Below are 17,153 nucleotides of genomic sequence, written 5' to 3' on the forward strand. Positions count from 1 at the left end.
CCCTTGCACAGCTGATTTCTGAATTTGCTCCCCATTTAGAAAATTGTTTACACCTTGCATCATCCACACTAGCTAGTGACCAGTGGTGTTCCTCAGAGGACGACATTGGAACCACTTATTTTCACACTATGTTGTCAGTGATTTGGATGATGGAATAGATGGCTTTGTGGCCAAATTTGCAAAGATGGGTGGAGGGGCACGTAGTCTTGCAAAAACAGACAGTCTGCAGAAGGACATAGACAGATTGGGAGAATGGGTAAAGAACTAGCAGACAGAATACAATGCTGTTAAGTAAATAGTTATGCACCTTGGTAGAAAGAATAAAGGTACAGGTTGAGTCGGCAGTAAGGAAGGTAACTGCAGTGTTAGCATTTATTTCGAGTGGTTATGGACAGGATGTTTTCAATAGTGGGGGGAGTCTAAGACCAGAGGGCACAGCCTCAGATTAGAGGATGTCCCTTTAAACAAAGATGAGGAATTTCTTTAGCCAGAGGATGGTGAATCTGTGGAATTCATGTCCATGGAGAGCTGTGGAATGCAAGGCATTGAGTATATTTAAAGCTAAGTCGATAGGTTCTTTTTTAGTCAGGGTGTCAAATGTTGCAGGTAGAAGGTAGGAGAATGGGTTTGAAAGGGATAATAAATCAGCCTTGATGGGCCAAATGGCCTAATTCTGCTTTTATGCCTTGTGGTCTTATGACTATTAACTTATAAATTTTTTGTTTACTCAAAAACTGACTCTTTTTTTGTATTTCCAAATTAGATTTTGTTGGTTCTGCTTTAAAATTTACCTTGCAATTCATTTCTTACCAGTAACAAGTTAAGTATCCTGTGGTGTTTTATAAAAAAAATTAGCTCTTGTAAATAGCACTTCTGTTGAATACTTGCTACTTTTCTGTACCAACCTATATTTTGCTGTCTGTGATGTCCACTTGCCTTTTTGTGATCACAGTAGTGAGTGCCCTTGCAGCAAAATAAGTTGTGTACATCTCCCAGTACTTGTGTCCTGCTGTTTAGCTTTGCCAGATTTTTATTTGAAGCTGTACCAAAAAATCCCTATCCTCTGCCTGTATGATCATTGCAATACGATGTGATTTAGACAAATTATCATCTCAGTTTTAGCCACTAGCTGTGCCTTGCTAGACTCAGAGATTTTTAAGGTTTATTGTCTTGTGTCTTTAAACTCACTGGTTTTAGACCAATCTATGACTAACTTCTGTCTTATCTCCTGTTATTACTTTGGAGCAGTGTCACATTTTTTTCTAACAACGTTCCTGGCAAGAGTTTTGGCATATTTTAAATGTGCTATTTATTTTAGTTGGGGTTCAACTTGGAATGTTATTAGAGGTACTGGGCATTTGTACAGTTATTATAGATCTGTGGTTGTTAAAACTGCATTAAAAGTATTCGAACCAAATTGGCATTGCATCCAAGTTAAATTCCCACCCTGGAGGCACAAGGCTGCAAAATGCTGGAGAAATTCGACGATTCGGGAGGCATTGATGGAGGGAAGTGTAGAGTTGGTGTTTCATCTGGTCTAGGGGTCAACTGTCCACTTCACTCCCAGATGTTGCTCAACTTATTGAGTACATCTAGCTTTTTGTGTGTTGCTACTAATTTTATAGCATCTTGGATTACAGCCTGAACTTGGTTTTAATCACAGCATGTTGGCATTGATGAAACAAGGAGTGCAGTGGAATAGAGGGATCTGGGAATACAGATACAAAATTCCCTAAAAGTGGCGTCACAGGTAGATAGGGTCGTAAAGAGAGCTTTTGATACATTGGCCTTTATTAATCAAAGTATTGAGTATAAGAGCTGGAATGTTATGATGGGGTTGTATAGGGCATTGGTGAGGCCAAATCTGGAGTATTGTGTTCAGTTTTGGTCACCAAATTACAGGAAGGATATAAATAAGGTTGAAAGAGTGCAGAGAAGATTTACAAGGATGTTGCCAGGACTTGAGAAACTCAGTTACAGAGAAAGGTTGAATAGGTTAGGACTTTATTCCCTGGAGCGTAGAAGAATGAGGGGAGATTTGATAGAGGTATATAAAATTATGATGGGTATAGATAGAGTGAATGTAAGCAGGCTTTTTCCACTGAGGCAAGGGGAGAAAAAAACCAGAGGACATGGGTTAAGGGTGAGGGGGGAAAAGTTTAAAGGGAACATTGGGGGGGGGGCTTCTTCACACAGAGAGTGGTGGGAGTATGGAATGAGCTGCCAGATGAGGTGGTAAATGCGGGTTCTTTTTTAACATTTAAGAATAAATTGGACAGATACATGGATGGGAGGTGTATGGAGGGATATGGTCCGTGTGCAGGTCAGTGGGACTAGACAGAGAATGGTTCGGCACAGCCAAGAAGGGCCAAAAGGCCTGTTTCTGTGCTGTAGTTTCTATGGTTTCTAAATGTCACTTAACAGAATCTCACATCTGTGGCACATAGCAAATGATTCAGCCAGAGGTGAGCCACCCAACCTTCACTGTACTTGAAGCTTGGGAGGCTACAGCATATTAACATGCTGAAACTATTGGAGCTATTTGGAATTGTGCAGGCTCAGTGATAAATTAGTTGTTGCTTCTCTTCTGCAGGTAAGAAACATGGTGTGACGGAGGTGAATTCTGAAGTGTTGAGCACCATATCTCATGCAACACAAGAACACTTGCGGGAACTTGTGGAAAAGCTAACCGTGATTGCACAGCATCGAATGATGATGTACAAGGTTTGTCATGCTATCTAAAGTTGAATTTGAGGATTGCAGATAATGAGATTGGAAGGTGTGGTGACTGGGGGAGAAAAGGAAACCCATGAAGAGATTGAAAGCTAAAATGAAATTAAAATCATAAGGAGACTGGGGTAGGCTGGACTATAATTAATTTACTGAAATTAATTTGGTGTAGGTGGCTTTTGGGTAATTTGGTGCTAGTGCAGGCTTCTCAGAATGGTTTTCACTTGTCTCTGAAATGGTGGTTCACTTTCTGGATGCCTCTTCTTTCTGCCTGTAATTCCAGCATGTTTTCTTCATGGGAATTCTTATTGGTATATTGCTGAGGATTTATTAAGCATTGGTCAGACCGCATTCAGAGTATTGTGAGCAGTTTTGGCCCCATGTCTAAGAAAAGGTGTGTTGCCATTGGAAAGGGCCCAGAGGAGATTTATGAGAATAATCCCAGGAACGAAAGAGTTTAACTTATGAAGAGTATTTGATGTTTCTAAGCCCATACTCGTTGGAGTTTAGAAGGCGGACGGCAGGGGTGGGGGGAGGTCAGTGGAATCGATCTCATTGAAACTTTCCGAATATTGAAAGGCCTGGATAGGGTGGACATGAAGAGGATGTTTGCAATAATGGGAGAGTCCAGAACAAGAAGGCTCTGTCTCAGAATATAACGATATTCTTTTAGAACAGAGATGAGGAATTTCTTCAGCCAGAGGGTGGTGAATTGTGAAATTCATTGCCACAGATGGCTGTGGAGGCCAAATCATTGGATATATTTAAAGTGGAGGTTGGTTAGTTCTTGATGAGTAAAAGCATCAAAGATTAAGGTGAGGAGGAGGGAGAATGCATTTGAGAGGGATAATATACCAGTCATGATGGAATGGGGGAGTAGACTTGATGGGCTGAATGGCCTAATTCTGTTTTTATGTCTTGTGGTCGTATGATTGTTAACTTGTATGGTTTTTGTTACCTCAAAAATTGGCTTTTTTACATTTCCAAATTGCCAGCTCAAATTAGATTTTTGTCTGTTTTGTTTTATCTTTATCTTGCATTTCATTTCTTATTAGTAGCAGTGGTATAAAAATATTAACTCGTGTAAATAGCACTTCTGATTTATACTTGCCACTTCTCTGCACCACCCTGTATTTTGATGCCTGTGATGTCCTACTTGCCTTTCTGTGACCACAATAGTGAAGGCCCTTCAGCAAAATAAGATGTGTACATCTCCCAGTACTTGTGTCCAGCTCTTGGCTTTGCCAAATGTTTATTTGAAGTTGTATCGTAAAAATCCCCATCATCTTCTTGTTTTATCATTGCCAATACTATGTGGTTTAGGCAAGTTATCTCAATTTACTCTATGGAACTTTACAATCATTTTGACAAATTAGAGTCATGCTATGTAGTGAGGGGAAAAATAAATCAGCCATGATTGAATGACAGAGCGGAATCAATGGGCCAAATGACCAAATTCTGCTCCTGTGTTTTATGGACTTATCACATTATTGTCCCATGTATCAAGGTGCTTGTTTTGCAAACCCTCTAGAGAGATTGTGACATCGAGTTAGTAGTAAGAAAACAGAATGCAGAATAGAATGTTGCAATTAGAGAGAGTGTAGAACAGATAGACAAAGTGTGAGGGAAATTAGGAGGTCAGAAGCCGTTCTTCAGCTTGAGGGAGATAAAGTACTCAAAGCTGCTGCTGTTAGTCTTGCAAGGGCTGTTGTGTTATTAGATAAGTACTTTATGAAGGATTGGAGGTTAATTTTTTTTTTGTACAGAAATTGGAACATTTCACAAAACAGTTTTTTGAGCAATGTGGTAAATGAGGAAGGAGGTGCAAAGAGCTGTTTCCTGAGCATGAGAGCCAGCAGCTGAGGACATGGCTTTCCCCACTGAGGAAGTGTAAATTGTGGTTCAGGAAGCCCGAGGTGCTGATACAAGGTGTAGAACAATGATTCTTGCTTAACTGGGGGCTGAATTAGCAGATGAATTCAATTTAGACCAGCTATGAATGCAATGGGCTTAGCTGGGCGATCCCTTTTCTTCACTGTAAATTTTTGATTCAGTGAAGCATCTTACTAGCATTTACAGCTATAAATGGAAAGACTGGAATTCATTTGATATTCATATTCCAAGTTTCTCGGCTTTTCTTTAAAGCCTATATTTCTTTGATGTTTCAGAGCAATGTATTGAGTATTTCCATCACCAATCTAGATCTCAAATTCGAAACTAATTTGCATTTAAGTTTAGCTGTCTAACTCTAAAGTGACAATGATATCCTGCCGAAATAATTTATAAAGAGGAAAGGATCAGTAAAATGTAAGAAAAGGAGCTATTTATTTCAAGTGCCTCTAAAGCAGCTGATGAATACTGACTGCCACATGTCAAAACGGGCTGGTCATACATTTGTTTTTCTCTCCTGTGCAGACTGACCTTCCCAGGAAAAGGATAAATAAATATCAGTTCTTGTTTATAATGGCATGGCACTAATTTGTCAAAATGATTGTGAAGTTCAATAGGGTACATGTAGAGATGATATATCCATTTTGTGAGGGATAGCAGCACTTGGGGCCATATATATAAGACACACTAATTAATCCAATTGGGAATTCAGAAGGAGCTTTAGTGGGGAGATTATGCATCCTGCTCCCACAGGAATGCATGTAAGGAGAAGCTGGATAAATATAAGAGAAAGTACAGGAAGATCTGTCAATGGCATCAGATTAAATTGGGTGAAGAGAAAGGCTGGTTCTGTGCTATGAAATTCATCATCAATGATATGTTTGATCATGAGGTGCCTGGATAATTAGCAGCTGATCTGGCCTCACTTCCTCTATCTGATTGGAACTCTCAGCCCACACAGGGCGTGAAGCACAAATGGTGTGCAATTTATGCTCACTTTTCTGTAAAGTGAAGTGAAATTAGTGTGTGCAAGACCCATGGTTAAATATTAATTTACCTTGACTGAGTTGGGGGAGTTTATCAGCCTGCCTTAAAGGCAAATAGAGTGGAATAGAGGCAAGTATTGGTAATGAAGGCCATAGAGACAATGAATGTAAGGGATGAGGAGAGAAATTTGGAGTTAATGGCATTTGCTTCCAATGATGACCAGGAGCAAAGCTGTCAATATTCAGGACTAATTGGTTGGATGCAAACCAATGACTGGCCTGTATGGAGAGGGGACCTGTAACCCTCAGCAACAAGATTGAGGAATAGCCTTGTGCACAGTATGTGACTGTTCACGAGGTGGTTTTTGCTACCACTTTGAGGGCATTTAGAAATGTATTTTATATGCATTAAATTATGACCCGTGACATTGATAATTCCTTTCCTTCTGCAGATGTTCTTAACCATATAACAATTACAGCACGGAAACAGGCCATCTCAGCCCTCCTAGTCTGTGCCGAACTCTTACTCTCACCTAGTCCCACTGACCTGCACTCAGCCCATAGCCCTCCATTCCTTTCCTATATCTATCCAATTTAACTTTAAACAACATTGAACCTGCCTCAGCCACTTCTGCTGGAAGCTCGTTCCACACAGCTACCACTGTCTGAGTAAAGAAGTTCCCCCTCATGTTACCCCTAAACTTTTGCCCTTTAACTCTCAACTCATGTCCTCTTGTTTGAATCTCCCCCATTCTCAATGGTAAAAGCCTATCCACATCAACTCTATCAATCCCCCTCATAATTTTAAACACCTCTATCAAGTCCCCCCTCAACCTTCTACGCTCCAAAGAATAAAGATCTGACTTGTTCAACCTTTCTCTGTAACTTAGGAGATAAAACCCAGGCAACATTTTAGTAAATCTCCTCTGTACTCTCTCAATTTTATTGACATCTTTCCTATAATTCAGTGACCAGAACTGTACACAATACTCCAAATTTGGCCTTACCAATGTCTTATACAATTTCAACATTACATCCTAACTCCTATACTCAATGCTCTGATTAATAAAGGCCAGCATACCAAAAGCTTTCTTCACCACCCTATCCACATGAGATTCCACCTTCAGGGAACTATGCACCATTATTCCTAGATCCCTCTGTTCTAAAGCATTCTTCATTGCCCTACCATTTACCATGTATGTCCTGGTTTGATTAGTCCTACCAAAATGTAGCACCTCACATTTTTCAGCATTAAACTCCATCTGCCATCTTTCAGCCCACTCTTCTAACTGGCCTAAATCTCTCTGCAAGCTTTGAAAACCTACTTCATTATCCATAATGCCACCTATCTTAGTATCATCTGCATACTTACTAATCCAATTTACCACCCCATCATCCAGATCATTAATATATATGACAAAGAACATTGGACCCAGTACAGATCCCTGAGGCACACCGCTACACACCATCCTCCAATCTGACAAACAGTTATCCACCACTACTCTCTGGCGTCTCCCATCCAGCCACTGCTGGATCCATTTTACTACTTCGATATTAGTGCCTAACGATTGAACCTTCCTAACTAACCTTCCGTGTGGAACCTTGTCAAAGGCCTTACTGAAGTTCATATAGACAACGTCCACCGCTTTACCCTTGTCAACTTTCCTAGTAACCGCAACAAAAAATTCAATAAGATTTGTCAAATATGACCTTCCACGCACAAATCCATGTTGACTGTTCCTAATCAGACCCGTCTATCCAGATAATTATATATACCATCTCTAAGAATACTTTCCATCAATTTACCCACCACTGACGTCAAACTTACAGGCCGATAATTGCTAGATTTGTTCTTAGAACCCTTTTTAAACAATGGAACCACATGAGCAATACACCAATCCTCCAGCACCATCCCCGTTTCTAATGACATTTGAAATATTTCTGTCAGAGCCCCTGCTATTTCCACACTAACTTCCCTCAAGGTCCCAGGGAATATCTTTTCCGGACCCGGAGACTTATCCACATTTATATTCCTTAAAAGTGCCAGTACTTCCTCTTCTTTAATCGTCATACTTTCCATAACTACCCTTGTTTCCTTTACCTTACACAATTCAATATCTTTCTCCTTAGTGAATACTGAAGAAAAGAAATTGTTCAAAATCTCCCCCATCTCTTTTGGTTCCACACATAGCCGTCCACTCTGATTCTCTGAGGGACCAATTTTATCCCTCACTAACCTGCTGAGTTCTTCTAGCAGATTTTGTTGCTCCACTTTATCGTTGGGTTTGATTTTTTCAAAGGCCTGACCAATAATGGAACTGATTTTGGTTTTTAAATGTGAAGCCATCCTGTTTAGTAGAGCAATAAAGAAAAACGTAGAATTTTTATTCTATTAATGGTGAGAATTAAGAACAGTGATACCCTTGTACACAAAATTAACAGTGAGGCAAACAGTAAGTTGGTATATATTGCACAACTTAAATACAATAGTAGAGGAAAGTTCTAATTGTATGGTACCCTGGTAAAACTGTATCCTTCAAGTCGTCACTTTTTATTGTCATTTCGACCATAACTGCTGGTACAGTACACAGTAAAAACGAGACAACGTTTTTCAGGACCATGGTGCTAAATGAACAATACAAAAACTACACTGACCTACATAAAAAAAAAACACAAAACTACACTAGACTACAGACCCACCCAGGACTGCATAAAGTGCACAAAACAGTGCAGGCATTACAATAAATAATAAACAAGACAATATGCACAGTAGAGGGCAGTAGGTTGGTGTCAGTCCAGGCTCTGGGTATTGAGGAGTCTGATGGCTTGGGGGAAGAAACTGTTAGATAGCCTGGTCGTGAGAACCCGAATACTTCGGTGCCTTTTGCCAGATGGCAGGAGGGAGAAGAGTTTGTATGAGGGGTGTGTGGGGTCCTTCAAAATGCTGTTTGCTTTACAGATGCAGCGTGTGGCGTAAAATGTCTCTAATGGCAGGAAGGGAGACCCCAGTGATCTTCTCAGCTGATCTCACTATCTGCTGCAGGGTCTTGCGATCCGAGACAGTGCAATTTCCGAACCAGGCAGTGATGCAGCTGCTCAGGATGCTCTCAATACAACCTCTGTAGAATGTGGTGAGGATGGGGGGTGGGAGATGGACTTTTCTCAGCCTTTGCAGAAAGTAGAGACGCTGCTCTGCTTTCTTTGTTATGGAGCTGGTGTTGAGGGACCAGGTGAGATTCTCCGCCAGGTGAACAGCAAGAAATTTGGTGCCCTTAACGATCTCTATGGAGGAGTCGCTGATGTTCAGCGGAGAATGGTGGTTCCGTGTTCTCCTGAAGTCAGCAACCATCTCTTTTGTTCACATTCAGAGACAGGTTGTTGGCTCTGCACCAGTCCGTTAGCCGCTGCACCTGACTCATCGTTCTTGCTGATGAGACCCACCACGGTCGTGTCATCAGAGAACTTGATGATGTGGTTTGAGCTGTGTGTTGCAGCACAGTCGTGGGTCAGCAGAGTGAACAGCAGTGGACTGAGCACGCAGCCCTGGGGGTCCCCCGTGCTCAGTGTGATGGTGTTAGAGATGCTTCCTCCAATCTGGACTGACTGAGGTCTCCCGGTCAGAAAGTCTAGGATCCAGCTGCAGAGGGAGGTGTTCAGGCCCAGTAGGCTCAGCTTTCCAATCAGTTTCTGAGGAATGATTGTGTTGAATGCTGAACTGAAGTCTATGAACAGCATTCGAACATCCGTTTCTTTTTTGTCCTTGACATTGTGCACAAAAATGGCCTCCCTGTATGAAGAAAGATCTATGTACAAAAGAGTGAGGACAGCAAATGTGCATATGATAAAGTCATGTGTGTAGCTTGTAGGAGTTCGTCATACAGCACTAAAACAGTCCATTCTGCACACCATCCATATTATGAACCACCTATTTACACCAACTATTTCTGCATTTATACGCAAAAAATGCTAGTGAACACAGCAGGCCAGGCAGCATCTATAGGAAGAAGCACAGTCAACGTTTTGGGCCGAGACTCTTCATCAGGACTAACTGAAAGAAGAGATAGTAAGAGATTTGAAAATGGGAGGGGGAGGGATGGAGCTAAGAACTGGAAAGTTGATTGGCAAAAGGGATATGAGGCTGGAGAAGGGAGAGGATCATGGGACAGGAGGCCTAGGGAGAAAGAAAGGGGGAGGGCAAGGAGTTATAGTGAGAGGAATAGAGGGAGAAAAAAAGAGTTTTAAAAAAAAAGGGGAAAGGAAAAAGAATATATAATAATAAATAAGGGATGGGGTACAAAGGGGAGGTGGGGCATTAACGAAAGTTAGAGAAGTCATGCCATCAGGTTGGAGGCTACCCAGACGGAATATAAGGTGTTGTTCCTCCAACCTGAGTATGGCTTCATCTTGGCAGTAGAGGAGGCCGTGGATAGACATATCAGAATGGGAATGGGATATGGAATTGAAATGTGTGGCCACTGGGAGATCCTGCTTTCTCTGCAGGACAGCGCGTAGGTGTTCAGCGAAACGGTCTCCCATCCCTGCGTCGGGTCTCGCCAATATATAGAAGGCCGCATCGGGAGCACCGGACGCAGTATATCACCCCAGCCGACTCACAGGTGAAGTGTTCCCTCACCTGGAAGGACTGTCTGGGGCCCTGAATGGTGGTGAGCGAGGAAGTGTAAGGGCATATGTAGCACTTGTTCCGCTTACAAGGATAAGTGCCGGGAGGGAGATCGGTGGGAGTGGATGGGGGGTGGGGGGAACGAATGGACAAGGGAGTCGCGTAGGGAGCAATCCCTGCGGAAAGCAGGGGGGAGTGGAGGGAAGGATGTGCTTAGTGGTGGGATCCTGGTGGAGGTGGCGGAAGTTATGGAGAATAGTATGTTGGACCCGGAAGCTGGTGGGGTGGTAGGTGAGGACAAGGGGAACCCTATTGCTACGGGGTGGCGGGAGGATGGGATGAGAGGAGATGTGCGTGAAATGGGAGAGATGCGTTTGAGAGCAGAGTTGATGGTGGAGGAAGGGAAGCCCCTTTCTTTCAATAAGGAGGACATCTCCTTCGTCCTGGAGTGATTGTCTTACGTAGAAAGGCTCAATAATGTAGGATTGTGTTGCATGCAATTCTGGTCATAGAAAGAGCTAGCACATTGGCCTTCATATCAGGCCATTGAGTACAGGAGATGGAATGTAATGTTCAAGTTGTACAAGACATGTGGAGGCTGAATTTGGAGTATTATGTGCATTTCTGGTCACTTCCCCATAGGAAATGTATCAATAAGCTTGAAAGACTGCATAGGAAATTTACAGTGATGTCGCTAGGACACGAGGACCCGAGATGCAGAAAAAAGATTGGATAGTTTAGGACTTTATTCCCTGAAACAAATGCATGAAAATTAGGGAAGATAAAATTGAGGGGTATAGATAGGGTGAATGCATGCAGGCTTTTTCTCCTCAGGTTGGGTGAAAGTAGAACTACAGTCATAGGTTTAGGGAGAAAGGTGAAGAATTTAAGGGGAATCTGATGGAAAACTTTTTCACTCAGAAGGTGTTGCAAGTGTGGAATGAGCTACTAGAGGAAGTTGGAGGTACTCGTTCAATTATTCCATCATTTAACAGCAGACAGGAGGGGCTTGGAATAATATAGCTTGGGTGTAGGTAGATGGGACTAGGGAAATGATTAGGTTGGCATGAACTAGGTGGGCTGAAGGCTGTCTTTCTGTGCTGTTGTGTTCTATGACTTGTTGGTCACGTTGCTTTGGGAGGGATGCCATTAAGCTGGAAAGGGTGCAAGAAAGATTCACAAGATTGTTACTGGGTGGCTTGAGTTGTAAGGAGAGACTAGGTAAGCTGGGACTTTTTTCCCTGAACTGTAAGAGGCTACCTTTATAACTATGCATAATATCACGAGGGTAGGAAAGTCTAATATTTGAAGGCATAGATAAAGGTGAGAGGGAAATTGGAACTGAACTGAGGAGCAGCTTTTTCATACAGTGTGGTGAATATATGGTACAAGCAGCCAGAGAGTGGTAGAGGTGCAATATTAAAAGACATTTGGACAGGTACAGGAAAAGGTGAGGCCGCAGGGTATACAGGCAAACACTTGCAAATGGGACTAACTCAAACAATGGTCATTCTGGCCAGCATGGATGAGTTGGGCCAGAAGTCCAGTTCGTGCTGTGTAATTCCATGACTTTATTAGATCCACCTGAGAGTAGAATCTTAAGGTGATGTTATAGAATATTGAAATGACTTTCTGGGATAGATGGAGGGGAGTATTTTTGCTGGTGGAATCTAGGGCAAGAAAGTATTACCTAAAATTATCTGAAAATCAGAGCCAGGACATTCTGTATTTGGAAACCCATTCACTCCATGGTTGCTAATTCTGTGTGGAGCCTTATTGATAGCTAGCTGAAGAATTTTAAAATGAGATTGATCTATGCTTTTGCTTTCCTTAGTGTAGATCCAAAATTGGTAGGATAATTTGCATCTCAACCATAACCTTCAAAGCACTTGAGCTGGTTTGGGAATGAATGGTGTTCTCTTTCCCAAATTTCTGAATGAATAACAATCTGGTTTTTCAAAAACTTCCCTTCACCATGTTGGTAAGACTTGTAGAACCAAAGTTAGTGTCATAAGCAAGAGTCTGTGAGTCTGAAATGAAGTTCTTTCCAAGGCATTACATATGGAACATGTTCCAAAAACAACATCCAATTAAGCCCAGTTCATTAGTAAAAACAGTTGGGTAAGTTCAATGCTGTTAAATCAATTGCCACTTAATTCTGGAAACTTATTGAAACATTTTGGTGGAATTCATTGGTGAAGTGTTTGATGTAGCCAGTTTTGACCAGGGCTGCATTTTCCAGCTTGGCTCTCAGTCTGTTCATTTCCATTCTGCAGGACAATGACCAATACGGCTTATTAAGTGACACTCGATCACAGCTGAAGTTCTTTGAGCAGTTGGATCGGCTGGAGAAGCAGCGGAAAGATGAGGATGAGAGAGAAACAATGCTGCGATTGGCAAAGGTAAGGATTTTTAGAAATTTACCAGGTGGTTGCAAGAAGCTTAATGGTGCCATGAAGCATCTGTACCCATTCTACATCCTGTGTTGTCTGCCTTCGCTATGTGAGTTTAGAAATGCTAAAAACTACTGAGGAAACTTGGCAGGTCAGGCAGCATCTGTGGGAGCAGAGGGATAATTGATGTTTCAAGCAGAGAGCCTGTACCAGGACTAAAGAGTCTTTATTCTGGCTTCTGTACCCCACTTCCTTTCCAGTCCTGACAAGGGGCCCCACTCTTGAAATTTGTGCTTAATTATTGACTATGCTGGCCACATATGTTGCTTTCCACTGAAGCAGTTAAACCATAGGCCAAGGTGAAAGTAGAGTCAAATGCCAGTAGTTAATTGGAGCTTTGACCGTGGTTATTGAGCATGAAATGGGCCTTTCAGCCCAACTCATCCAAATACCTTACCCTGCAAGCTAGTCCTAGCTGCCCAGAACCTTCTGAACATCTCCTTTCCATGTTCTCATCTAGGAACTCTGTCCGATGCTTGAGTGTTAATCTACATCAAAAAAATGGATGTTCTCATCTTTAACATAGTTTGTGGGAGATTGCTGTGTGAAAATTGGCTGCTTTGTTTCTTGGATCTCTGCAGTGGTTGCACTTCAGAAGTATGTGAAGCACTTTGCGATCAGCTGAACCGGATGCAAATCTATCTTTATACACAGCTCTGAAACAAAATCAATGCAGCCTTAAGGGGTTTGTAATAATCTTGCAGACCAATGGACTGAAGGCAGAATCTCAGAAGAATGTACCTGGCCAGAAGTCTCTGTTCTCATGTAATGTGATGGCAATAGATAAAATGGCTGGAGGATTGATTGCTGAAGTTGGGAATAAAAAATATGGTGCTGTGGTAAAAATGGTGTTGAGCTGTAATATGACAATAGATCTGGTAATTGTCGTAGGAATCTATTTTGGAAATGACAGGGTTTTTAATCAATGAAATCAAGATAACAATAAGCTTGAAAGAGTGCAGAGAAAATTTACAAGGATGTTGCTGGGACTTGACCCCTGAGTTACAGGGAAGAATGAGGGGAAATCTTATAAAGGTATACAAGATTATGAGGGACATAACATTAATGCTTTCATATTTTTTCCTCAGATTTCTGTAAATGTGTCACTTTTCCCTCTAAACTTATAGGTTTAGAGTAAAAGGTGAGATATTTGAGGGATAACTTCACTCTGAGGGTGTTGTGTGTGTGTGGAGCAAGTTGCCAGTGGAGGTGGTAAATGTGATTTCAGTTGTTACACTGAAGAGAATTTTGGATAGGGACATGATGAGATAGATATGGAGGGATACGGTGCAGATAGATGGAACTCGGCGCAAGTCCAGTCTGGCAGGTACTCTAGACTATGATTCAAATATTCAAGTTGTGGATTGCTGTGTGTGCAATATTTTATTCCAGCCTATCATTTATTCTCCCCTTGTTCTTGCATGTTGCCATTTAAGGTCATAATAAACTGTTAGCTTGAATCACAGCATCAACTGAAAGTTCTTCTACAATGCTGTAAAGATTTAGGCAATAGATCTAAGCCACAAGATGTTTGTGTGATTTTTGAGAAGGCAGTATTCTAGAGTGAGCAAAGGTAACCCTTGGATTACCCCAGTTATGGACAATGCAGAACTGGACAGCTGCGTTTTCTACACTATTACCTAATGTTGACTGAAGTAGTTTGGGACAAATGCTACCAGTCATTCTGATGCATACTTGGTCTCTGAAGGCACATACCTTCCAGAGTGAATGTACATTAATCCTTGTGCATTTCAAATGTTTTTCCCCCAAAAGGTTTGCCTCACTAGCATCATCGACTTTTGCCAGAGCCTGAGAAGAGGGGTTAGAGATCAATGTTCCAAACTACACAGTGCTCACTGTCTTCTCAAAAACAAACTTACAAGCATGGCCCGAGATAAAAAGATTAAAATCTGCATATTCTCCTCACATGACTTGGGAACTAAAACATGGCACTTCATTGCTGGGTTTAAATCCTGGAAAATAGGTCATGACTGACCTATCCATCTAATTCACACACAAACACAAACAAACACACACACACACTCTTGAGAGAGAGTGTGACCTGCAGTCCATGGTATTTGACCTTTGGCAATATGGTTGGCTCTGTGTGTGTGTGTGTGTGTGTGTGTGTGTGTGTGTCTGCCTTTCAAAACAACTTGTGTTCAAGAAGCCATTAGAACTAGGGCAAAAACAGTGAACAATTTAAAAGCATCTAACCATTTGATTCTAATTGCAGTATCTGCATGTCTAGATAATGTCCTGATGTGGTTTGGCATATCTAAGTAGTGGAGTTCCATGGGCTCTGTGCCTCATTACTAGCTCTTCTTGCCGCCATAACACTGGACTGTTTGTTGTCTTTGTTCAATGTGAATCCAAAATGCATCTGTAGTTTTTGTTCCTCTTCCTGCCTTGAGGCCAGTGAGTAAAAGCCAATTCTATTATTTTTGAACAAAAATAACTGCTGACTATCTTGAAAGAGCTGCAGTGATTTTAAAATCTGGCTGCAAGGTATTATTTAATTCTTGCAAATCCCTTTTGTTTCTGTTTCTACTTCCTGCATATAGCATTTTTAAATATGTTGAAGGCTGTATTAGGAACAGGTTAGAACTAGAAGTGTATGAGTGAACTAGGCTAGCACTGGGGGAGCTGATGGCACCATTCTCCAAATGAGAGCCACGGTAGTATAGTGGTTAGCAAAAAGCTATTACAGCTGGGGCTTGGAAGTTCAGAGTTCAATACCAATGTCCTCTGTAAGGTGTCTCTACGATACCCCTGTGAAATGTGTGAGTTTTTCCTGACTGCTGCAGTTTCCTCCCACAGTCCAAAGATCTACCTGGTAGGTTAATTGGACATTGTAAATGGTCCCATGATTAGGTTTGGGTTAAACTGGGGTTGTCAAGTGTTGCTGGGGTGTCGCTTCTCGAAGGACTGGAACAGTCTACTTTGTGCTGTATCGCTAAATAAAATAAAATGTGCATGAGGCTTTTAACAGAGCTCCTGGCAATTCACAAGAACCCAACGTAATCTGCACCTGATTGGGCAATCACATTTTTCAGCATTGAATTCAATATGGTTCAGCTAATCAGCACTTTTAAGTGTTTTCTGCTTTTTAGAATCTCAACAACTCCATTCTTGTGTGATGTCTGATAATGCTGCTGGTCCTATTTATGCTTCTTAGGCCTTTATGTACTTGTTCCACCCTCTCTTGGTGTTGCTGTCCCCTTTCCTTCACCAATTGCAGACCTTTTTGTTCACTCCTCTTCCCTCCTCATTTGAAGCTACTTGTTTAACTTATCCCAGATTTTCAGTCTCTCTCCTATGTGCTGATTCATCACCACCTTTGATTCAGCCTACAACAGTGGTGTTATCAGAAGACTTGAATATGGCATTGGAGCTGTGCTTAGCCCCACAGTAATAAGTGTAAAGCGAGTAGAGCAAGGGGCTAAGCACAGAGCCTTGTGGTGTACCTGTGCTGATGGAGATTGTGCCATGCGCAGCCAGAAGGGATTAGTTTAGTTAAGTATCATTAGCTTAATTAGTTTGCCACAACATGGTGTGCTGTAGGGCTTGTTCTTGTGCTCTGTTGTTTTATGTTTTTGCAGTGCAGCAAGGTAAAGAATAAGGTCAATGTGTGTTTGGAATTCTATAGTACCCTTAGTGAAATCGAGCTGTCTACAGTTCTTGCTAACCAATGAAATACTTTTGAAACATTGCTTTTTGGCTTAATGAAGGAAATACAACAGCCAAGTTGAACCCAACAATTTTCTTACAGGCAATTTATTCCTACTAATATTGTTCAAGGGATAACTATTGACCAGGAAGGATGAAATGTTTTACAATAGGAACTCTTACCACAACTACAGGGAAGACAACCATCAATAACATAGCATGGCATTGAGCTGCCCTGGAACTTCTATTCTTAATCCACAACTTTTGCCTTGTCCTACCAACTGAGCCATCACAAATACACATAATGTTTATTTGTACTTGCTTACCAACATGCAAGCTTGTTCTTGATGTTTTCATTCCATGCTGATGTGGTGAAAATTGGGAGGCATAACAGACGAGTTATTTGGTAACTGTTTCCATAATGTATGTCAAAATACATGGGTTTAGGGTGAGGGAAAAGTTTAAGTATAAGGAGGATTGTTTTTCATTTAGCAGGTGCTCTCAATCTGGAACTCTATATCTGAGGCAGTAGTGAGACAGGTACTCTCAATATCTCAGTGTCTTGTCAAATACTTGAATTGTCGGGGCATTGAATGTTATGAACGAAAAACTGGCAAATTGCAGTGGTGTAAATGGATCATTTATGGTCAGCATGGATATAATGGGCCAAAAATATCTGTTTCTGAGTTCTGACACTGATTCTAGAAACTGAGGTTGTTTATTTAATAAAAAATAGAAAAAATATTCTTTAAATGTTGGTTTTAATTTTCTTGCCTTACTGCTCTAAATATTTCGTCTTGATTC

The 17,153-nt window shown here is 41.5% G+C and overlaps 1 protein-coding gene across 1 annotated transcript in view; it reads left to right on the top strand.

Moving 5' to 3' along the window:
• Positions 1 to 17,153, top strand: part of LOC140197588 (transcription initiation factor TFIID subunit 4-like) — a 136,212-nt gene that overhangs the window by 64,588 nt on the left and 54,471 nt on the right. The window contains exons 11-12 of the mRNA XM_072257757.1: positions 2,594 to 2,724; positions 12,504 to 12,629. Of these exons, the coding sequence (XP_072113858.1) occupies positions 2,594 to 2,724; positions 12,504 to 12,629 (257 nt within the window). The remainder of the gene's footprint in view (positions 1 to 2,593; positions 2,725 to 12,503; positions 12,630 to 17,153) is intronic.

The sequence above is a fragment of the Mobula birostris genome, chromosome 1 (assembly GCF_030028105.1).
Source record: "Mobula birostris isolate sMobBir1 chromosome 1, sMobBir1.hap1, whole genome shotgun sequence".
In the NCBI taxonomy this organism is placed as follows: domain Eukaryota; kingdom Metazoa; phylum Chordata; class Chondrichthyes; order Myliobatiformes; family Myliobatidae; genus Mobula; species Mobula birostris.